General features: G+C 43.5%; 1 protein-coding gene across 5 annotated transcripts in view; it reads left to right on the forward strand.

The window, feature by feature from the left end:
- PAK5 (p21 (RAC1) activated kinase 5) overlaps positions 1–24,729 on the forward strand; it is a 143,307-nt gene that overhangs the window by 90,981 nt on the left and 27,597 nt on the right. For 4 of the 5 annotated variants that reach the window (XM_032443809.1, XM_032443810.1, XM_032443812.1 and 1 more), the window contains 2 exons: positions 11,966–12,065; positions 17,516–17,730. In XM_032443809.1, coding sequence (XP_032299700.1) covers positions 11,966–12,065; positions 17,516–17,730 — 315 coding nt within the window. The remainder of the gene's footprint in view (positions 1–11,965; positions 12,066–17,515; positions 17,731–24,729) is intronic. The other variant, XM_032443813.1, reaches the window with a different exon arrangement.

The raw sequence follows: 24,729 nt of genomic DNA on the forward strand, positions 1-24,729 counted from the left end.
GAAGCCCAAACTGGCCATTCATCAGCAGTAGGTTTGCACAGATGTTGCCATGTGTGGCATAAGTCGGCCCACAGGAACTTGTCTGGTGGTGACAAATGAACCAGAAGAGACCAGGCATTCTGATCCCAGCTTGAGCTTTTAACACTCTGTGTTAAGAAATGCAGGTTTCCATCTTGAAACTGAGCACATGGTGTACCACAAATTTGCTGTTTCCATGGAGACAGCTACGGAAGGAAGCACATGTTTCCTTTAAAGAAAGGGAAAGCGTGGAACAAAGAACATGTACTCCAAATGGCCAGAATGGTAGTTCTTCACCAAACCCAGGCAGAAAGGACAAGGGCAGAAAGGGGGCCTTTGACTGCTTTTGTGTGAATGAATTTCCTGGAAACCAACCACAGGTTCACATTTGTGTAAAGGCACAGATCACCCACATGCAGCGGGTGACATCTGATGTTCCAAGGTCTGTGGGTGGAGGTGGGGCATTACTATTACTATTACTATTAGTCTTGCTTCAGTAGATGAGGAAGAAGGGTACTCCCTACTCATGGTTTCCCACATAGGTATTCTCTCTTCCTTGCATTCTCACTACAGGCACTTGTGTCAAGGCTGTTTCGCAAATGCTAGGAGCATGCTTTGATGAAATTGTTGTCACAGCAGGTAGAAGCGACTTGATTCTTTCGCTGGTTGCATGGTGTCACAGCCCCAAGGTGGTTCCCCATCTGCATGACAAACAATTGCACATTGAAAGTTTTCTGCATATTTTTTCCAGTGTTTTGTGCTAGAGTAAAGGAGCTTAGTACTGATGAGCACTGGAGAAAACTATATATTGACAGTAATGGATGTTGTTCTGGTAATGGACATTGCTGCTCTTCTTGTTTTGTGATTCATCAGGATAGATGGACTTAATAATGAGAAAACTTTGCCATGAAGATCATGTAAAGCACAGAGCGGATGAAGCATGGGGTGAACAGGAAAGGCGTCAGTGGAAGCAGATGGGCAGCACAGCATGTGGTTTCCCTGGCATTTGTTGTTCTGCGATAGGAGGCTCAGAAATGAGTTACAGGGGGACTAAGAAGTGGAAAAACACTGAAACCCATAAATATTCAGAAGAGCAGAAGAAACAAATGTATTGACCTAAATGACCATTGGTGACTCAAAAGCTTAAAGGCAATGTATTTAAATTGTAATTTTACATTAACAGCACGAAGACATGTGGACAGAATGGGGCTGTGAGGATGGAGAAGGACAAGCTGCTGAATTTGGGAGCAAAATCCAAAATAATGGAAATAGTTTCCTTGGTGGACCACCTTCTTCTGCTCTGACCACAGTGACCCTTGACAAACCAGACTTGTAGGCTGGTGTGTTGAATTCTGCCCAAACCAACTCCAGTACTGCTACCCTCCTCTGAGCAGGGCTTTTCATTAGGCTGACTTTGTCAACAGTTCAGTCTGAATCATCGCCATGTGATTCATCCTTATGAATTGCAGACTGATTGCAATTTTTGCTTTTATTTCTCCCAGCTGAAAGCCGGCTGACCTGCAGCTTTTTTGCTTTGTTGCATCCATAGGGAAATTTTGCTGTATTGGCTTCGTCATTTTTTCCTCATTCTGTATTTTTTTAAATAAACAGTAGAGATTACCTTGAATGAAAGGCTGAACTGACCTTTTTCAAACAAATCTCTTCCCGGAGAAGCTTGAATTAAAACTTCACTTTTATTCCTGCACTTCTATTGATCATTTTACAGATGAGATATGACCAAAGTACTGTGATTGATTATGTCTTTATGTCTTAGGCTTTTGAAAGCTGTTTCTCAGGTAGAAAAGGTACAATAGCTACTCTGAAACCTAATCTTGATCTTAGGCATCCAGTGATTTCTTCTACATTTGGTTTTGATTTGATTCTGTGTCCTTTTAACCGTCAGTTGTGTATATTTATATTTCAAACCTGGCTCCTGCAGTGCCTAAGTTTGCTTCTCTGTATTGCTTTGTTCTGTATTTATTCATGTTTTTGTGTGCTTGCAGGGAGCTTATAAACAGGAGGGGATCAACTTTTTACACAAACAGAAAGTGATAGGATAAGAGGGAATGGCTTTAAACTAAAAGAGGGGAGATTTAGGTTAGATATTAGAAGGAAATTCTTTACTCAGAGGGCAGTGAGGCCCTGGCACAGCTGCCCAGAGCTGTGGGTGCCCCATCCCTGGAGGGGCTCCAGGCCAGGTTGGATGGAGCCCTGGGCAGCCTGAGCTGGTGGGGGCAGCCCTGCCCATGGCTGAGTGTTGGAACTCAATGATCTTTAAGGTCCACTCCAACCAAGCCATTCTGTGGCATCAAGGAAAATCCTTTTTATTTGCTACTGTGAAAAGTTATTCTGCTGGAGATGGTTCTTTGTACTTATAAGCTAATTTGCAACAAACATTGAGAGTAAAAAATGTAGAGGAAGTTAACTTACCTGTTGGTAACCTGGTGTGCCAGTGAGCACAGGGACAGAGTTGGAGATGAAGGTGAGTTTGAAATGAAGTCTGGGAGAATTTGGAAGATGGTTTTGCATTAATAGGTAACTGAGCAATAGTGCAGGTGAGATAGGTAGAAGCTATAGGTGGCTTTGCATGTTAGCATGATTGATTCATTCCCACGGGAGTGGCCACCAGAGGCACTGGTGTATTGAACTGCTGCAGTTGTTGTTACCGATGTTTTTTCCCAGCTCATTTCATTCTGAGTGCAGACGCAGCATTTACTGAGGCATGGTGCGATAGTGGCAATAGTGGCTGATTTCAGGGTAGATCTGAAGCATGGAGAAATGTGTCTGGCAGGTTGATTTGGCCAAAGAATGGTTAATGTTCAGTTGTACATCACCATCACCAAAAAACAGTGCTAGGAGCTTCTGCTTAAACCTGTAGTCTTACAGGAAACAGCATGTCATTACCTTAATCTTTTTATCCTGTCAGCCATTACTCTTTCAAAAGTTTAGGCACTTTGGTTTCTGTGCAAGACCTCCCCTGGCCTGTATTACTAGGACAGGGAATATGAAGTAAGCTTTCTCAAATAAAATCAACCATGTGCCCTCTAACCCTTGCCTTTGCATTTGCTGTCACCATTTGGGGCTTATTTTTCCTATCCTGCTAGGACAGAAATAGAGAAGAGAGTAGCTCTTTATGAGATGAGAGCCTTTTTCCACTGAAGCCATCAACTCTGGTTTTGAGGCTCAGATAATGAGCCAGAAACCAAAAACAGCAATGAGACAGCTCTTCGCCAGGACACAGTTAAGTGGGTTGTGCAGATGACTTTCAGAGAGGTACAAAGCCCAGAGCAGTGCGTACTCAGCTCTGCTCTCATAAGGTATGCAAGGGCCATAACAATTCTGACTGTGACACAATGATGTTTGAAGGTCTTGGAAATTGTGGGAGTTTGCTTTTAATTTTGAAGCACAACTTCTTCCTGCATTTATCCCAAAGAAGCTGGAAATAATTTAGAAAAGCATGCTGTCAGTAGTGCTGAACTCAGGGCTGCACAGTGCACGCTGTTATGCAAGTTGTGGTGGGTGCACGGAGTGCAACCAAAGGCTGAGTCAGGCTGTATTGAACTGGGATTTTTTACGTTAATGAATGCTGATGAGCTGAGAGCAACGGGCACGTAGCAGAGCCAGTGCCAGGCTGTGCTGTGTGGTGTGTAGAGGTGCCACCAGGGAAGGTCCCCTGCTGCTCTCCAATACTCTTTGCCCAGGGGGCAAGGAAGGGGACTGCCTTCTGCAGTACATCTCATGTTTGTTGTCTGGGGCCAGTTTGTCCAGTCTGAGTACTTTAGGAGTGTAGTTGGAATGGCAGAAGCGTGCCTCTAGCTCTTCCTTAGGAGCTGCAGTGGTGTAGCATCACCTGCGGCTCCATGCAGAGGTGCTTTATGCTGCTGGCCTCCGGTTGATGGGACTGTTGGGGATCATCTGAACGTGCAGTGTTGTCTGAAGGGGAAATGGTGCAGGAGCAGGGGTGGCTTCAGTGCTGGAGGGGTTCTTAATGGAGAACTTTGAAACAAGCAAGTGTGCATATGTGCTCATGCACAAATAATGCTGCAGTGTTTCAAGAGTACAGTATCATTTGAAACAGGTGGTATGGATGGTGTCTTGTTATCAGGATTCTGCTAACTAGAGAAACGGAAAGCAGTAAAAATAAACATTGCCTTGTAAAGGAGCTTGGGGAGTAAGACTCAGTTTAATGAGGATTGCAGTGGTTCTCCTGGGGGAGGAACCCTGGCCCCAAGCAAAGAGACGCCTTTTTTGGAGTATTGCTGAGCACCTGGCTGACCTGCTCTCCATAACATCAGGCAGCTGCCTATCCTCCTCTTGGTGCTTTGGCAACCCAATCTAGAGCCTGCAAATGCAGAATGAAAGGCCGCTGCTTTCAGTAAGCTTCAGAGTACCGTAAGGGAGGTAGCTACTGCCTGGAAGTGCTTTGTCCTGCTCTCTAGTCATGGATAAACAGGCAGCTGCTAGGAGTAAGCCTTGGAGCAGGACTGAGGCTCTGAAATTCCCTCTCAGCGTTTGTTAGTGTCTCTTCATGCTAGTGAGAACAAGTAGCTGGTGCTGTACAACTTACTTAGGTAATCCTTTCCTGGTCCTCAGTAGAAAGAGGAGAATAGACTCCTTTCCAGTTAAACCTAACTAGGATTAGATGGCTGTTCTTTCTGAGCTCTTGTGTTTGTGCGTGTAAATGCATGTACTTGAGTTGGCTGCAGTCTTCTTATTCTCTTTATTACTTTGTTGTACAGAAATTACGCCTTTAAGTTTTGACCCCATAAATAGTCAGTCAGCAAAGTGCAGGAATACACTGTTGCAGCTGAGAGTGGGCTGGCCAATTTATCAGGAGACATTGTTCTGTCCTTACTGAATGTTCTGTTCAGATTTATACTAAAATGAGTGTATCCACTTTGTTTTTAGAAGGGCCAATAATGATGATTATGGAACTTCTGCTAGAAAAATAGCATCTGTGAAAGTTTTCCATGTGCTGTTGTGTCTTTACGGTACAGAAGTGTTGTACAGAATGTGATCTTAACATAGCTCACTTACAGTCCTTCAACATGCAAATATGATCCTATGACCTGAGCTCAAGGCACATAGTATTTCCAATTCAGAGGAACTGATGTCATACTTTGTTACTGGAGGACTCTTGGTTTATTTTCTTCCCCTCCTGAAAGTCTGTGCAGTCCTGGTTCCTGAAGCACTGAAGGTTTTAGGTGGAAGAAACTGTAATCAATTCTTTGGAGGCATTTTGCTTAGTGCTTTTCGGTGGACGTGGTAATTGGATCGTTTGGATTTCCATGATGGCAAGTATGCTGCAAGAAGGTGTTTTAAAACTCAGGAAGAGGAATGCAGTAAGTTTTCATTTGGCTTGGAGTGCAGAGGCTACCTCACAGGGTTGTACTGTAAAGTTTTATTGTCATTCATTTGCAATGTCTTGAATAATTTGAGTATCACAGCCATCTTAAAATCACCTTTCTGAAACTCATATAGTGCCTCATGACACATATATTATGTCATCTTCTCTAATGTCCATCTATAGCACAGACAGACAAAACAAAAAATAATCAGAGGATTTATTGAAATATGTGCTCCAAAAAAAGTGAGGAAAAAAATAGGTTGACATTGCTAGTTTTAACTGTTTTAAAGTAGCTTTTGATTTTTATGCTTATCCTTCTCTTTTTGTTAAGGAAAATGGTGAAAATAAAGTTTTGGTCAGACAGAATATGTCATTTGATCCTGAATGGTAATTTTGTTGTAGTGAAAGTAATGTTTTCTGAACCCCTTCTGCACTCTTGTTTCTTCTCTCAGCCAGTGAACTGCACGGTGTCCTTTTTCACTCAGTACTAACCCTGGTCCCCACCTCCTAGAATAACTGCACGTGTTTACTTAATGTGTTCTTTTACAGTTGCTTTTTCCACTTGTCCTTTGATATTTCCCACTTGTGTCAGCAGCTTTGTTGGATTTGGTTTGTAATGAAGTTTTGAATAAATGAGCTAACAAGCCTCCCTGCCCTTGGAAGCAGTGCTGAATGCAGCCAGAGCCAGCATGCAGAGGTTTTCCCTCCTTAATTGGCAGTGTATTTTTGCTACTTAGACTTTAAGAAGAATCTTTAATGAGATACAATTACACTAAAGTTGTGTTTTCCAGGGATTTAAAAGTAGAGCTAGGGCCTGCTGTCCCCCAGCACGATTTCCCTGGGTAGAGCAGGAGCCATAGGCCCTTGATTTCTGTGAGATGGTGGCCAGGCTCTTCACTTATTTGTGGTGTTAGCATCTTCTTTGTGGTAAATAAGACTTCTCAGAAAACACTCAGGGATCTTGCCTTTGCATGCGGACTGCTTGTTACAGTGGTGATTTCTCAATAAAATCACCTGATTTTGAGAGTTTGACTCAAAGGCGGATGGGCTGTGGGCTGGGTAGGGGTGATGCCATGTTGTTCAAGCAGGGCTGTTTCTTTTGGAAAGGGTGTTTTGACATTGTTGTTTAAAAGTTTCCAAGCTGAACTCGTTTATACACATGGCCTTGCAGCAGTTTCTCTTGGTGTTGCTGGACCAAGGTTATGGGAGTCTTCTTAACTGGCTACATAGTCTACTGGCAACCTACCTTTATTGATTTTTTTGAGGATGACAGTGGCCTTTTGGACCATTTCAGATGAAGTACTTGATCCTGAAGAGGAAAAGCATGCCTCTTCCAGAAGCAGAGGATGGATGGGCCCAGCAAAATGCATCTTTCCTCTGAAGGAACAAATCAGTGCCATTTTCTGTTCCAGCCTTGTCCCTCATGAGGTAGTGGTGATGGTGATCTTCAAGGATGTAATAACCTCTATGGTTGTTCAAAACATACACAGTCAGAAATCATTTCTATCCTAGCCGTTTGAAAACTGGAACCAGTTAAATTGAGGATGGGTGAGACCTCTCACTTCCTTGTTGAGGTTCGGGGACACCAAAAGTCTATGCAGCAAGACCTCTGAAAAACTCAGCATTGGTGAATTGTTCAAATGCATTCGTTGACTGTGGTGCATGATGAAGTGGAAGAGGATAGAGCAAGCATTGCTTTATAAATGTTCAAAGCTTTGTATAAAAAGCTTACAGTAAACTTTGAGAAGGAGAGTAAGTACTAACAAATCCTTTAAGAGACCACTTCTCATTTTTAATATGGAAAATGAGTATAGCATGGCAGCAGTTCAGCAGGTAATAGGATAAGAATTGACTTTCAATCCAGTCTTTCTGTTCTATGCACAGAAAAAAAGGACTAGAAAATATGTAAGAAATAAAAATGAGAAGTGGAACCTAAGCATTTGAAACTTATTTTAGGTCATCGAAATGTTTTTCCTTCACATTCAAGTGATGCAGAGCAAAACTTGATAGTAAGGTGGGAAACCCACGAGGATGAGTTTCATATTCTGGGTTCTTGTTGTGTGTATGTTAGTCTATAGACATGTTTGTTTGCATTTTGAAGATATTTTGACATAACAAATAATCTCATTTTGTTCCACTTCTTGGTAAACATGAGTCAGACAATGTGTTTCACTCTGAAGAGTGTTTTTATTATCAGCCTCTCCATTAATAATGCATTACAGGGCCTTCATTTCTGTAGATCATACATTGCAAAACGATCTTTATATTATAAATGAAAATTGTATTGGAAAGAACAATTCCTGAAAGCCAGACCCCCTGCCTCATTAACACTTTGGCTCTGGAGCATGTGGTGCCATCTCAGCTGTACATCTCTGCTGGTGCATGTCACTGCCTACCCTGCAGCCTGTTCTCTGTGTGCTGGGAAATGGCCTGTGCTGTTATAGGCACCCTCAGCAATCCACTCCGGACCCTTTCCAACATCTCTCTGTCTTTTTTGTACTGAGGGCTCCATACCTGGACGCAGTACTCCAGATGGGGCCTCACAAGAGCGATGTAGAGAAGGACGATCACCTCCCTGTCCCTGCTGGCCACCCCTCTCCTGATGGAGCCCAGGATCCCATTTGCTTTTTGAGCTGCAAGAACACACCGCTGGCTCATGTTAAGTTTCTCATCCATCAGGACCCCCAGGTCCTTCTCTGCCAAGCTACTCTTAAGGACTACTCCTCTCAGTCTGTACGGATGCCTGGGGTTCTTCCAGCCCAAGTGCAAAACCTTGCACTTTGCCGTGTTGAACCTCATTAGGTTCACCCAGGCCTACCTTTCAAGTCTGTCAGGGTCCCTCTGAATGGCATCCCTTCCTTCCTCTGTGTCAACCGCACCACTCAGCTTGGTGTCATCAGCAAACTTGCTGAGGGTGCACTCGATTTCATCATCGATGTCATTGATGAAGATGTTAAAGAACACCAGTCCCAAGACAGATGCTCCCAAAGGATGAGTTGTTTCTGAAAATCGGGAATCCATTTGCTGGGGCTACAAGTATTTTGAGACACCTCCAGGGGTTGGAGATTTGTGGGTTTTGTTGGTTGGTTGGTTGTTTTTCTTTGCTTGTTTGTTTTTCCCCTTTTTAATGTGCCTCGAGCTGTTGCAAACTAATTCACTGCAGGAGACTGTCTATACATTGCTGCATGAGTGTGAGTGTGTATGAGATAATAGAGAGTGACTGACTACAATACGTGCATTTAAGCTACTCGGCTGAAAATTACTGAGCATTAAAATCCACCGGGAATCACTCGAGTTCTAAATTAGGAAAGCACATGTCATTCAGTATTTGGAAATGAGTCCTTGTACAAGAGAAGCTTTCAATAAAAAGACTGAGTATTGTTCCCTGGAGTACATAAATCCTAGTTTGGCCACTCTGTACCAGCTCTTATGGTTTCTCTAGAAGCATACGTTGCCTTTTGTTATTATATTTTTCCCGTATTTTGTTCTACTGTGCATATCTTGTGGGCCGTCTGTCAAGAGACTGTGCTGTGATGAATGAGCTGTAAAGAAAGTATTGTGATGTTTAACATGGACAGTGACAAGTTGTGGACAGCTTATAATTGTTTAAATGTGTTTTTATTACATTGTGTGGTGTCACAGTGACTCTGAAAAACTGACCAGTTTGACCTAAGTTACAAATGAGCCAAATGCTGTCGGGTAAATAAGTATTTTTAGGAAGGATGATACTTTTCTGCTTGTTAGGTGTGGTCAGGATGTCAGTCTCTATATATTTTTCTAAGGCTAAAGCATGTATGAGGGCTGCTCTGAAAATAATGGCTCCAATTTTATTATTTGGTCCACAACATCAGAGGCAGCTGTTGGTAGTGCAGCAGTAGAGGTTGAACCTTCCCACCTGTGTTCAGTTACGTTTTTTTGCCATGTGAAAGATGGCAGCAGAGGGCAATCTGAAAAATGGCATCTGATATGGAGGCACATATGAAGCAAAGGTAATTGAATTCCTCCATGTAGAAAAAAACTGCAGTCATTGATGCTTGCTGAACATTTCTGGAGACCAACCGGAGGATATGAGCACAGTGAGGCAGTGTGTGCTGCAGTTCAGAAGAGATGTTAGTGACATGAAAGACAAGCTATGTTCCAGACGGCTGTGCACAGCTGTCACGCCACAAAATGAAGAGCGTCTCAATCAGGTTTTCCACACAAATCAATGGATTACAGCCAGACAACTGTTCACAGAGCTGAATATCAGCTTTGAGGCATTGGAAATGATGGTGGCAATGTTGGAATATTGGTAAATTTGCACCAGATGTGTCGCATGAATGCTCGTACAAGAGAAGGTATGCCGTATGCAGGTTTGTCAGGACATATTGAACCACTGTGAGGATGAAGGTGACAGTTTTCTGGATCGCATCATTATCGGTGACAAGATGTGGCATCACTGCTACAAGCTAGAGTCAAAATGGCAGTCTGTGGAGGAGTGATGTGAATTCTGCATCGAAGAAAAAGCTCAACACACAGCCTTCAGCGGGTTAAGCAGCGTGTGCCATCTTTTTGTCTTGTGAACTTTCAGGGGTTTGTGCCTTCATTCAGACACACTGGATCTCCTTCCATGTGCTTCAGCAGTGGGGAATTGCAGCTATGCCAGATGAAGGAGAACCAGTGTGACTTCTGCCTCTTGCTTCCGGAGTATTTCAGCTCTCAGAGTTGCCATCAGTCAGTGAGCAGACAGTAGCTCTGTCTCCTCGAGATGGAATACCAGTCCGACTCACATTTATCTCAAGTTCTGGCTACGCAAAGCTGGTTGACACGTTAATTTAGTTTGTGCTTCTCAGTTCGTACTCTTTTCGCTTGTGATCAAATATTGGAAAAGGTTACAATTAATCACAGAGTGAGAATGGAAGCTGGCAAAGCTAATGATGGATTATTACATTCTGTTTGCTCCGTAGGAGAATAGCTGTGGTACTTGCATGACAGAATACTATTATTAGTAATGAGAAATTACTAAAGGAAAGCAACCTACACCCATCTCCCATTTTGCAACCCATGTTTCTTCCGTAGAGTTTTAAAAAATGAAGCAATTTGCTAACGCTGTTAGCTTTAACCAGGTTTTGTGGCCATGTGGCTGCCTTTGCAGAGCTGTGAGGCACCAATAGGTTCCAGCTCTCGATGCAGCCCTGTGCTCTGAGCTCACAGCAGGTGAATGTTGGATGTCTGAAGCCAATTTCCGAACACTAACAGTGTGCCTGCCCCCAGGCTGCAAGGTTGTAGAGCAGATATAATACCATAATTATATACCATAAGGAGACCTTGCAAAAAAAAACCAAACAAACCTATGGGCAATGCTGAATTGTCTGTAGTGTGTGCTTGCTCTTTGAAAATGAATTAGTTGCTGGTTATTAAAAAGCAAAAGTGTTGCTGGGCTGAGATAGATGATGAAAAATGAGCCCTTCCCAAGGGAGTGTGTACGACCCAGCCATGTGCTCAAGCAGCAAAAGCTTTGGGTAAGAAATACTTCCTGACTTCCCAGGACAGGCACCTGTGGCTATCAGCAAGTGCTGCTGCTGGGTGCAGAGTATTTCTTTGATTTAATGGGACACTGCATCTTTCTGCTGAAATTATAATATAAGGAAAAGACATGGAGCTTGTGTAGCTGTGGTTTGCAGTCATTAAAAACTAAATTTTAAAGTAAAAATACCCATCTCGCTTTATATTATTTATAAGGTTATCTTATGCTTTTAAGTATGGTAGAATTTCGCAGTCCTTTGCTCACTGCTGGTCAGAAGGTTCATCTGGGATTACAGGTGCTGTTGTCAGTGCCCTGCAGATGCACTTGGGGCTCCCTGGTAGTTTTTAAGGTACAGCACAAAATAAACCTCTCTTACCTAATTTTCAATCTAAAAGAAGAGCTACCTCCTGAGAGGGAACAGGGCCTGGCTTTTGGTTGCTACTTTAGCCCACAGACTTCTGCTTACACATTTGATGATTTAAATGAATTGATCCTATTTAGGATATGATAAAAGATATATAGAACACCTTGAGTCATAAGGTGTTCTATGTTTCCTTTTATTTCAGCTACTCGGGTTTTACATGCTACAAGTACATAAATGAAAAGGAGCCACTTATTCCCAGCCTGGTATAGATCCAGGCTTTGCTGGTTGAGTCTAATTCAGTTTGTTAGGAACTGCAGTAAACAGCATTAAGTGAGAGATGCCATGATTACTCCTGATAGTGTGTTTTCAGGGTTGCCTCTGTTCCTGCAGTGGCTAAATGGAGCTCTGTTACAACCATTCAGCCTGCACCAGCAGGTTAGAGTGTGCCTTTCCTGAGAGAAGTGAATAACGTGAAGTCTAGAATGTTACAGGGCAGGGATTTTTAAGCCTTACAAATGGCTGCATTGCCATCAGTACTGGCTGTTACACCAGCCTCCCTCCAAACCTCACACTGAGTATCACCTTGCACCACACGTGTTGCAGTAACCAGCCAGTCTATGTGTCAGCAAAGCACCTACAAGCAAAGGACAGACGTCCTGGTTATTCTCATTCCCACAAAAATAGCAACACCTTAGGAGTATGACAGCTCTCATTTCCTCTCGTTCGGTAGGGGAGAGCGCAGGAGGAGCTGGACAGAGCGATGCCACTTGCTGAGAGACTTGGCATGGTCAGGAATACATTGAAGGATGTCAAGAAGAATTTAGTTAAGGGTGAGTGCTCTGGCATGGGGAGGGACGGGTGAGGGTGCCCAGCAGGCAGCCCCCACAGCCACCAGCCTCCCTGTGCCTCTGCTCAATGTGAGTGCTTGCCCCGTGGCCTACAGGATATTTTCTTGACCAGCTCCATTAGGAAATCAGATTTTGCTAACAGTTTCAAGATGGATGGCTGTGCTCTGTGACGGAGATTAGGTAAGTGGTGCCCTAACGATTGTTTTCTTTGAAAGGATGCGTTCTGTGCTTTTGATAGAAATTTTGTTTACGTTTCTGTTGCACAGATGCCATCCAGCATCCTCAGGAAATGGAGAGGTCAATCATTTCTCTTCAAGTACCTCGGTACCTTCTATTGCCAAAACAATTTGATAAGCCTTGGAGAGCATTTTCATTTATTCACTTGTCCAGTCTGTTTTCTGCTTCTCCACATGATTAAATGCTTCTTTTTATTTATTTATTTATTTTTTTAATATCGGATCAATAAAGCCATGGCAGAACGATTACATTTTCTCTTTTTGAGGTCTGAGGATGAAGCACCTTGTGTGGCATATTCTGGGGACAAAACCAAGGCTCTTCTGAGCCAGAATCAGGAAGTGTCACGGGCTTGGCTTCCCCAAATCATGTCCTCAGATAGTCAAGGACAAGTAGCATCATTCACATGCAGCAATGCTTCAGTGCTGTGGTTTGAAAAGGAGAGAGTACTTGAAGTGATCTTTGGTTTGACAAAGCTTGGTGAATGGAGGTTGGTTTGGGCACACAGCCCTGCCAGCTGCAGCCTGATCTGCAGCCTCCTGTTCACAAACACCTTTTTAGGTAGGTACAAATCCATGGAAGATTCTTCTTCACAGTGTAAGTGTATACATACGTGGTGTTCTAAGAACATGACCATGCCTTCAACTGCATGAAGTGCTATATTTAAAAAACAAAACAAACAAACAAGCAAAACCTGACTGGATGGCCCAGAAAGTGGTGGTGAATGGAGTGAAATCTTGCTGGTGATTGGATACCAGTGGTGTTCCTCAGGGGTTGGTATTGGGGCTGGCCCTGTTTAATATCTTTATTGATGATTTGGATGAGGGAATTGAGTAAGTTTGCAGATGACTCCAAGCTGGGGTGAAGTGTTGTTCTTCCAGAGTGTCGGAAGGACCTACAGAGGGACTTGGACAGGTTGGATCGGGGGGGCTGACAACCCCATACAATGCTGCAAGCTTGGGACAGAGCGTCTGGAAAGCTGCATGGATGTGGGGATGCCAGTCAGCACTTGGCTGAGAGTGAGCCACCAATATGCCCAGGTGTCCATGGTGGCCAGCAGAAGGGAGGTGATTGTCCTCCTATAGTCAGATGTGGTGTGGCCACACCTGGTGTGCTGTGATCAGTTTTGGACCCTTCACTACAAGAACAACATAAGAGGCACTGGAGTGTGTCCAGGGAAGGGCAAGGAAGCTGGTGACTGGTATAAAGCACAGATCTTATGAGGAGCGGCTGAGGGAACTGGGATTGTTTAGTCTAGAGAAGAGGAGGCATAGAGGAGACCTTGTTGCTCTCTACAACTGCCTGAAAGGTGGTTGTAATTAGGTGGGAATCAGCTTCTTCTCCCAGATGATTAGCAGTAGGCCTAGAGGGAGTGGCTTCAAGTTTCACTAGGAGACATTCAGGTTGGTTATTGGGAAGAATTTCTTCTTCAAAAGAGTGGTGAAGCATTGGAGGCTCCTCTCCTGATGGTGGAATCACCATCCCTGAATGCATTTAAGGGAAGGGTAGATGTAGTACTTAGTGACATGGTTTAATGGGCAGTATTAATGATAGGTGGACAGTTGGACTAGATGATCTTTAAGGTCTTTTCCATCTTTAACGATCTTATTATTACTCTAAGAGAAATCAGAGGAAATGAAGTTTGCTTGGTATTGCTGCGTGTATTAATTCCAGTTGTTCAGAGGGAATGTGGTAAGGAGAGGTCAGCTTTGCTTTGCAGTGAAACAGAGACCTTGCCGGCTAATGAAGCAAAGAGACAGCACACAGCATTTATTATTGATGCCATTAAGAGCCAGACAGTGCTGTGCTCCTTTTGGTGGTGCCAAGTGGCTGTTTGAAGAGCTGGTGAAGAGGCTGCATTGCCCAGAGCCCTCCTGCCCCACTGCCATGGTGTCAGAACTGCTGTCAGCTGGGTTTCCAGGCCATCTATCATGGGCACAGCCCCATGGGAGGTGCTCTCCAGCCACGGAGATGCACAGCGTTTGTGCTTTTGCCTGCATGGCTGAGTCTGCCTCTTGTTGTACGAGGTGCTGGTATCCCTGTCTCTGTGCTTAGAGCTTCATGGTCGATTTAAGCTAATGTAAGCATGAGCTGCAGTCAAAAGGGAGAGCTTCTGTTGCTGCCCCTATGTGAACGGCAGCCTTAGCATCAGATTTGAGACTTAAATATTCTGCTGAGAAAGTAAAGGTGTCACTGAACCAAATTTCACATTTACATTCATCTGCAGTAGCATTTTAAAACTGGAAGAGAACAATATAATAAAACTCAGTTTAACTGCCTGGAGGAGACTGAGGGGAGGCTTCATGGCCGCTGTAGTTCCTCCCAGGGAGCAGAGAGCAGCAACATGGAGCTGTGTCAGGGGCAGCTCGGGGTTAGGGACAGGATCTGCCCTGAAGAGCAGTGGGCATGGAACAGCTTGCCTAGGGCAGTGGGCACAGCATCGAGCTGCTGGAGCTCAGAGAGCAGCACTTGCAGTTACTGTGTTTGGATCTTGGGTGGTGCTGCGTGGAGCCAGGAGTTGGACTCATTGGGTCCCTTCCAATTTGGCATACTCTGATTCTAATAATGTCTTGTTGCATTATGATTGTTTTTAAAGGCAGTATGTACCATTGCTAGCTGATGAGCTTTTACCTACTGGTGTTTGGGGCTCTGGATGATTCCACACAACCAGTAGTTGCATTAGAGAATAAGCCTGGTGTGGAAATTGTGAGAGTACTGGCATTGATTAGATGAAGAAACAGATTTCTAGTGCTGCTAGTTTAAAATGCAACTCCAATAGGCCTTATAGATTCAGATCCCAGAGGGTGAATGAAATCAATCCAGTGCCATTGATCTGATTCCAGCTGCGATTAGTGGAGCCCCACGGATGAATGGTGAATACAACCCTACTGCCTGAACTGCTGGCTGCTTCTGTTTTAGCCTTGAAAGTGAATAACAGAGTTCAACCACAAAGACTTTGTGCTAGTCTGGAAACATTTCTGCAAGTGCCACAAGGTAGCTTCAGTAAGAAAAATAAAAAGGTTGTAATGTTGGAAGTAGAAAAAGGGCCTGGTAGCAAAGTGATGATTATAGGAAGTTTCAGGAGAGAAACAGGGCAAATTCTGAGGGAGTTCAGGGAAAGGAACTGAAACCAGAGAGGATGAGACCTGCAAAAAAACCAAAAAAAAAAACCAAAAAAAAAAAAAAAAAAAAAACCAACCAAAAAAAAGGCCAATGGGAGCACGTCTGCTCCATCTAAAGAAAGTACACACAGGGGAGACATTATCACTTGCAAATGTACAGGGGGGAGGTATAGAGCAGCCAGCAATCAATTTCCTAATAATGGGCTTGATCTTTTAATAAACTAGTCAGATGGAATGAGAGTAGAGTAAAACCTGATTTATCATCCCATCTTTTCTGCAGTGGCAACAATGCAACTGTATTTTCTTCCCTTAGCTTGTCTCAGCAGCTTCACCTGAGTCATAAAGTTGGAACAGTGTCTTCACAGCTGAGTCTCTTGTATGACACGAGAGGTTTTATAGAGCTGCTGGCCTCTTTGCCTGGCTGCTGCTTAAGGCAGATACTTCTGTTTCTGCTGCTTTAGGACCTAGTAAGCCTCACTTGAAATGGCCACAAGATCAAGGTGGAGAGCCATCTTGAGGCAATAGAAGGCAAGCAGAGGGGTTTCTCAGAACAGGGTTTTATTTCATTGAAAAGCAACAGGACCTCTCTTGATTTCCCTGGGGCCAGGGATTTCTCCTGCTTCCTTCGGTGGCAGTTTTCTGGAATTCTTGGTAAAAGTCACTTCTGAACTTGCCTAATCACTGAACTCTGTTCTGGTTTAAGATGAGACCCAGAAGTGCAAGGATTAATCCAAATGGTCAATGTGTTGACTGTTTTCTGTGCTGATGCAGTGGGCAAATATTTTCTTCCCTTTTTTTAGTTGCAGTTAATTCTTCCTTCCACTTTGCCCTGAAGCCTTTCTTGCCCCAGCAATCCACCCATGTAGACCGTTCTGCTACCTCCCCAGCTGTCTTGGGAGGAAGACAAACCCGATGTCATCCTAGGGGCAGCCAAAATGAAGCTGCAACACAGAACAGTGCAAAGATAGCAGAAATCATCACTGTCAGAATCAAGCTTGGAGCAAGTTGCCACATGAACACCTGTAGGCTTTTTTGAACAAAGGCCTTGGAGCAAAATAGTCCAAACTGAGTGCCTCTGGTCAGCAACAGTGATGATAAATAAGTAGTTTAATAAGCTAAATAAGCTGCACTCGTACACTCGTACTTCCCATGAGGAAAGAGCCCACCAGTCCCTGGAACACAGATCGAGATCCTCCTTTTAGAATTGATGCAAGGCTGTGGCACATAGTGCAAAATGCATCTGAGATCGCAGTGTGAAAAAGTACGTTTGGGAGGATTTCTGTCACAAATATGATGGAATGTATGGTTTAACCATCCCAGGATGCTAACAACACCTTGAGAATAACAGAGGGATTAACAAGTATCAGATCATGTCAGGAAGTTGTCATCTGAAGGACAGCTGGTGCTATGTGAATGTAATGATTCTGGCATCTGATAGTATTGTTGAGTAGGACCCTTTACAAATGCAGACAAAATCACTTAGACCAGGTTAGAATTAGATCTGTACGCACCATCTGAAATGGCAGCGTGGGAATAAAATCTCCCATCACTGCAGCTGGGTGCAGTCTAGCTGTGAACATACAGGGGCCAGGCTCTCAGCTGGGTTGAGTTGCCTTTTCTGTGAGATCTAGCATACAGATTTAAGATGTAAAGCTGTGCATTTGTTCTACGGGTATGTCTGGGTGCTGCTGTCTGAGCACAGTGGTACAGGGCTGCAACTGCAAAGCTCTGGGCTGTGAGCTTTTGTGGGCTGCACCCTGTAGCACAAGCAGGCCAGCAGAGGAAAGAGTAGGAAGTAAGACCTGGAGCTTTTCCTTCTGGGTATGGGGGCAGCTCCTTATTTCAGAAGGTATCTTTAATGCGTGTAGATTAGAGACTGGGTTAAGTTTGTGAAATGTCAGGTCCTCTGAGAAAGGGGATAGACCTTGTCATGGTTTTGTAAGGTGGCATTCTTAGAGGAAGATCTACATAGGTTTTTGACTAATAACATCCAGCAGAATTGGCCATACAGCAGAGAGAAAAGCTAATGGCTGCAGCAAAGCATTAAGGTGTTTTTTTTCCCTTTTACTTCTCCAGGTTTTTCCACCATGTTCGGAAAGAAAAAGAAAAGGCTTGAAATTTCTGGGCCCTCTAACTTCGAACATCGTGTCCATACTGGCTTTGACCACCGGGAGCAGAAGTTCACAGGACTACCTCAGCAGTGGCACAGCTTGCTGGCGGACACGGCCAACAGGCCGAAGCCTATGGTGGATCCATCATGCATCACTCCCATTCAGCTTGCGCCTATGAAGGTATTGTGCAAAGTCTTTCTTGTTGCCATTGAATTTCCTGATCTATCGTTAATTGCATCGTTGAAGCTGTGCATGAGCTTAGTCCTAAAATGCGTGCGACCGCGCTGAGAAGGTACCTGCTGCATGATGGGGGGCTACTGTTGGGCACCTCTTTTTCTAATTTTTGTATGGAACTACATCTCAGTGAAATGAAAACATATCTGACGACTGTGATTTAACCACATCTGTATACTTACTCTGCCCACATTGCTAGAAATATAAAGGAGATCAGAAGCAGGTGACGTGTCAGACATGGCTACCAAGCACCACAGACAGAAGATATTCGTTTGCATCACCAAGAGCATCTGAGAAGCAGGCATGGCTGGGGCAGAGGGACAGAGCTGTAAGCACAGAGAATTGGAAATCCAAATGTTTAATACAAGGGTTATGAGGTAGAACTGTATTTATAAAAGTTGTCCCAGAAGAGCGTGTGTCACAGGCCTGCTTGGGCCATGTGTTCGCATTCTTGGGCTGCAGAAGAAAAAGCCACAAGTCCCAGTGGAGGCTCCAAATGTTGCTCCCCTGCAGCATAAAATTCCTTGATAATTAATTTAAGAAAGGCGCTTTAGGCAAAGGCAGGAAGGGATGGATAAGTACAATGAAAGAAAAAAATCATACTGCTTGTTAAGCCCAGGAAGGAGCTCAGGGAGGGATCTTGTTGCCACCTGCAAGTGCCTGTAGGTTAATGCAGTTGGTAGAGTAGAGTTCTTCTCTGTGTGACAAAATGGAGGGAGCAGACCCAGGCTGTGGCTTGGGAAATTCAGACCAGACAGGCAGTGAAAAAACATTGCTCAAAGGGTGGAGCAGCACTAGATGGGTGCCATTTTGGCTCTTAGCTACCCGTCCTTAGAAGCAGAAGATATAGTCAGACAAACAGCCTCATTTAGTGATGGTTCTAAAATTGCACATCCTAATGTCCCAGTAAGTGCCACCTGCATGCTGGCAGTACGATACACCCCTTGCTGTCATGTGGCTGAAAGATAAATTTAGGATTTCATCCTAAATGGATTTTTCTGAAGCAAGGGAAAATCAGATAATCCTTAGAGCACAGACCCTGTATTTATATTTGATAAGTGCTCTTTGCTAAATTTAAATTTACTGCCTGCACCTGAAGGACGCTGAGCACTTGCTGATCAGGATTGCTGGGCATTGCTGCAGGATAAGGGGTATATAAGTAAAATCTTGGATCTTTTTTGCTGTGATAAAACACTTTGTTGTGTAAATGAAGCCCAGAATAATTTGAAAAAAAAAGTAGGCAAACCTTTGCCAGCTGGAGTAGAAGAACAAATGTGTTTTGTAGCCCTTTTAAACACCAAAATATCCCTGGGACATGAATGCATAAAGATGTTTTAAAACAAATCAGTGTCTTGTCTTGCAGCAATACCATTTATTTTCTGTAGTTCTGGAGCCATAAATCCTTAAGTTTAAAATGCTTTAAAATGTATTCGATTTCTAAACACCTAAAAGCAGTGTGAGTCTAGGACCAGTGCTGCAAATGGACATATACAGGCATAGCCTTATTTGTGAGTAGAGCTCTGATTAGGCGATATACACTGCGGTATGTGAAAGATCAAGCCCTGAATGAATAACCGCAGCACTTATAAGTGGAGAAAAGCATGTCCAATTTTCCAAGTAATTGTCTCTTTTTATTTTTCTGTTTGTTTATCAAACATCTGTCTATGTAATGGGGGAGGTCTGTGTATCCAGCACTCTATAGCTGTTCATGTAATGGGAATGCAGTTCTAAACTAATTTTTACAGTGCCAGAAAAGACTCCTTTGGGAGCAAACTGGGGCCAGGAGCCAAAATGCAGCTCCTGAGCTGAGTGTGTTCTCCCAGTATAGCCTTGGGCCACAGCGGCTTATAGTGCATCCATACATCCAACAGCGTCTTCCTATGGTGCATCTCCTGGGGACAGTCTCTCTGTAACCCTCCCCCTATCCCAACAGTGGCAGTGGGGCAGAGCAACCCACAGGAAGGTTTGTCTGCATAAATGGAAGATGGAATTTGGAAGTAGATTCTCCAAACTGCAGTTGTTTGCGTGCCACCATTCCAAAGGCAGAGTTGAAAAAGGAATAGGGGTTAAAACTGAAGGGCTCAAGAGACTGTGCTTTCACTCTCCGATTACTTTCCCTAAGGCTACTGAAATAGGCCTCCTCCATAGTGCCAGAAAAATAGTTGGTCTTAGTACCAATTAAGAACAGTGACTACTGTCTGAGAACTTGCTTTTAATTTTATTGCAAGAAATAATTTCATTCCGTGGTAAGAATTAGCATGTTTAAGTTGATGTGACTTATAGACTTGTGGCCGTTTCAAAACTGAAAGTATTAAGCATTACTGAAGTAAACATCTGATTCAGAACAATTTTGTACATGTGCACATTGCCTAACACCTTCAATTCTGTTAGAAAGGAACTTACGCACTGAGGACTTCATAATTTAAGTGAGAAGCGATGATTCTAAATGCGTTTGCATTTAAAAGATGGAAGTCATAGTCTGCAAGACCATAACACTGCTTACAGTTTTTCTCTTTTCCACCTAGCAGTTGATGTGGTTTAATTAACGCACTTGTAAGTGCACTGAGGTGTAACAGAAGATTGATAATGAAGAGTGTCCTGAGACGCAGTATTGAGTCAGGCTGAGGCATTCAACCAGAGTTGGTCCGTGCAGAGGTTTCAGGTCATGCAGCAGTTCTGTAACTTGTCTGTTCTGCGTTTATTAATTTTATTGTATTTTTAATTCGTTCTGTATTGACTACAAGTGCAGTGCAGGGCAGAGGTGTTCTGCTTAGAGGGACTTGTTTGTGACTGAATGGTAGCACAGGTTGTAGAGGTAGAGTTTAAGAGAGTGATTGCTGGCTTTTGAGACAGAATTGATTTTTGTTTGCTTTGCACTTCACCCAAATCTTCATCCTAACCCAGAGCCAAAGCAGAGGAAGGGATGGGAGTTTATTGACTTCAGTGGGTTTTGCTGTCCTCCCCATTAGGGTTGTTTGCTTGTTTCTCAGTCTGCAATACACATAGCACCTGATGGTTCATATACTGTGTCCCTATGGGTAAAGCAATAAGACATACATTTTCTGACTGTTCCATCTACATTGAAAGGCAGCAGAGGTGCTGAAGAGGCAACACTTTGGTCTCCCAAATATCCTGGGAATGACCCCTCCCACCAGGCTCACTGCTGTGCCTCTGCACTGACTGGATTAAAGGCATTTAGTCCTTTTGCACGTGGTTGGCAGTGGCTTGTCATGGTAATATCTGAGCTTGAATGCAAACCTGAGCTGGCTGTACAAATTCATTCATTTCCACTACAAGGAGTAATGATAATAGGATTCCCCTTCTCAGTGTGGATGACCCAGATAGGAGCAAAGTGCTGTGTATTTCAGACACCAGCAAGAATGAGTAAAAATGACGCAGAAGGTTTCATGGGAAATAGAAAGTGACAATGGTCGTGGTAGGTTTTGGGTGTGGAGAGAGAGGCTGATTTTGCACTGAAAGCACCTCCATGTGATCTATGTCGTCCTGTACTTAAAATGGATTTCATGAAGCCTGTGATCTGATATTAGGCCTTTCAGTTCTTTTCTGCAGCATTTTGCATTTTCCCTATATGTACTTATAGTTCAGGGTTTGCTTGTTCATCCTCAGCATGCGACATGCTTGGCCTGACATTGCTTTTACGCTGCACTCGACTTCCAGCCCCTTAATATTGGAAAGCTTCAGCATCAATACCAAGGCATAACACACTGCACATAGGCAGCAGAACTCGATGAATTCCTGTGCTTTCAACACCCTGCTAAAAGTATTAGGAAAACAAGTATGAGAAGCCTTATTTGGGGGATTTTTGATGAGAGCCTAATGTTGGCCTTGTAAAGATGCTTCATTAGGATGCTTGAACGTCCATGGCTGTCAGCAGGAACAGGGTGGCACAGAGAACTTGTTAAAATTCCTTGTGTTTCTCAGTGCAGCTAGCAGTCGAGCTTCTTCGCTTTTCTGTCAGATACTAGGGGAAAAAAATGCCATTTGTTTCTGAGATGCACCGTAGTTGTGCCATTAACCTGCCGCAGTTCATTTACCTGGTGTTGTGCAATGCGTGGGCTTTGCAGGGCAGAGAATTTCTGATGTGGCAGACTATGGAGTCACTGACTTTTGTCCCTTTACTCCTGTTTCAGTGTTGCAACCTGTATGTTTTTTCCTATCTGTAATTTTAGTTTCCATCATTGTAGCATCCCAAACATCAACGTGGATAACAGCGAGTTAACTGTAATCCTTTAAACCTTATTAAGCTTCTACTACTATATTTCAGTCTATATATAACATGGGGAAAAATAATCAAAAAATGAGTTACTGGGTATGGCTCTTTTAATAGTTCTGACCGGAAAATCGAAGCTTCTGTTTGCTGTGTGTGTTGACAGAACAAATAGCAGACATGACCCTTCTCTTGCCTGTCCTTCTTGGACAAAGTGGTGCCTATCCTGCCCTCTCTTCATTGTCTTCCCACATTTTTCTGTCTCCTTGACAGCTACTTTACTTATTCCTCCATGATACCTCTATGGATGGGGTGAGTTGAGGTTCTTGCTTGAAGAAGGCTGTCTCCCATCCTCCGGGAAGCTGCAAACCTACAGTACTTCTCATGCCAGGACAGGACACAAAAGGCTGCTGACACCTTGTGGGCCTTCCTTGTAGCTGCACTGTGATCATTCATGCTTATGAACTCAGGCTTCCTAACTGCTTGCTTTGAGATCACACATGGGGCCTGGCATGTTCTGGTTTAGGAGGAGCTAGGGTGGAAGGGATAGCTCTAAAAAAGGGCAAGAACCAACACCTTGCAGCATTGAAAATGTTGTGTGGAAATAAAAGGTTTTGCCAGTGAGCACAATTTGAGCAGTGGGACAGTGACCCAGAGAGGATGAACTCTCAGAGAGGGCAGTTTGTAATGGACAATACCTTGAGGCATCTGACAGGTTGTCAATCCTGCCTCCACTCCAAGCAGAAAGTGGAGCAGAGGGCCCTTTTTCTGCAATTATTTTCATCTACAAGTAATTTCAGTCACATTTGAAATAGCCCTGTTATGCAGCTCTACTTTCAGCTTGTTTTGATGACTAAACCACAGTGCATTTGATACTATGTGGTGCCAATAAGAAGAGTTACTGCAGCATATTTCACTTCATTCTTGAGAGCTATTTGATTTCCCCCATTTCTAAGCGATGGCATCTCTTCTGTTCCTCCTTGTACAGATGCAATGCAAATATGCCACCTAGTGTCCAAGAAAGTGTCTTACTGTGACACAGCCTTGGTGTGAGAAGAGCCACGTTGGCAATTCTGTGTAGTAGTAAGGGAAATCTGTCACTGTGCAAATAAAAATCAGCCACATAGGTTCATACATACTCTGCTGCATGGTGGAAACTTTCAGTTTAATTCCTTATTGTTTTTTAGGCTTTTACTGAAGTCCTTTGGAATAATATTGAATTTATTCATCACATTCTGGCGTTTCTGGCTTTCTGAACAAGGAAGCTCTCGATGAGCTCTTCAGCAGCTAATGCTTTGCCTTCATATTGCTGTGGTTTTTTTTCTGGGGCTTGTTTTGGACAAGAAGAAACCAGCATCATTAGCATTTCAGTTTGTCTCAAAATATAAGATGTTCCTCAGTTTGTAATGAACCAGAAAATGAATTGTTTCCTTGATTTTTCTAGCCAGGATACTTGTCCCTTATAACAAGCTCCACAGATTCAGCCACATACATTTGAAAGGTCTGTTTGCAGCAGAATTGTAGACACCAATACTGGGATCATAAGCAAGACTTGGCTGTCCAGGAGAAACAGCAGGGTTGCTAATACCAAACACTGTGCTACCTTACAAACTAGATATTTGAAGTAGGAAAAAAAAAGCTTTTTCACATTCTGTCTTCCTACTTGCATCCATAAAATGTTCTCAAACAACACCAAGAGTAATTCACACTGGCAGAAATGTCATTTTCAAATGTAGTTAATGCAGGTAGTGCATTGTAGGGGATAACTTTGGTCCATGTTAGACTGAGTAGATGGACTTACCTCTGCTCTAAGGCTGGGAATGGATAATTTTACACTTCTGCCTCTGAGGGTTAGTGATCAGTTACCTGCTGATCACATCACTCATTCAGAAGGTCCCTAACAGTCCCCAAGGAGCTTGCAGTATCAATGCCCCAGTGGTGCAAATACTTGGGCACAGGTAGACATTTACACCAGCGTGGTCCTGCTGGGTTCACTGGGCTCTGTTGGGGAGCAGTGTCAGATTCTGCTGCCTGCTGTGTGTAGACTAAGCTGTCATTCAGAAATCTTCTGAGTGAGCCTTTTTTCATGCAACAGTTAGCACTGATTTGGTCTGCTCATATGAGAAAGGATTTACCAGGCCTATAGCAATAATAGCGATTACAGATTTCTGTGCAAAAAAGTGTTCTTTTCCAATATAGATAATAAAAAATGCTGTTTGCATCAGCACTGTAATTCTAAGTAATGTTAATGTTGGAGAAGTTTTGCAAGGGCTGTGTTTCTTCAGGCTTCAGTTATACCGATTAAAACTTCTCTAGGTGGTGTGGGACCTTGCAATATGCTAACTAAAGTTTGCATGTAAATCTTGAGTTCATATCTCTGCATATCTGCTCTGGAGCTCAATAAAGATATTAACCTGTAGGTCCACACACAGAAGAGGTGAATTATTAGTTTCAGAAATTGAATCCAGTCTCCTCTGGGAATCCCAGGCTGGGAGCACTCTCCAGGTAGTGCTGTATAGCAAGAAATGAGCCAACAATCAGATCCTGAGCAAGGACACTTGTAATCATGTTCTTTTTTTAGTGTAGAAGTTAGTCTCTGCTGACTAATTTAGAGGTGTTCCAGTGTCTTCTCTTGCCTGCCCTGATAAATGAGCCATGCTCCTTGTGTACTGGCTGAAATGCAGGGCTCTGGCTCCATCACTCTTGGCCTCTATTTT

Source organism: Coturnix japonica, chromosome 3 (assembly GCF_001577835.2).
Source record: "Coturnix japonica isolate 7356 chromosome 3, Coturnix japonica 2.1, whole genome shotgun sequence".
In the NCBI taxonomy this organism is placed as follows: Eukaryota; Metazoa; Chordata; class Aves; order Galliformes; family Phasianidae; genus Coturnix; species Coturnix japonica.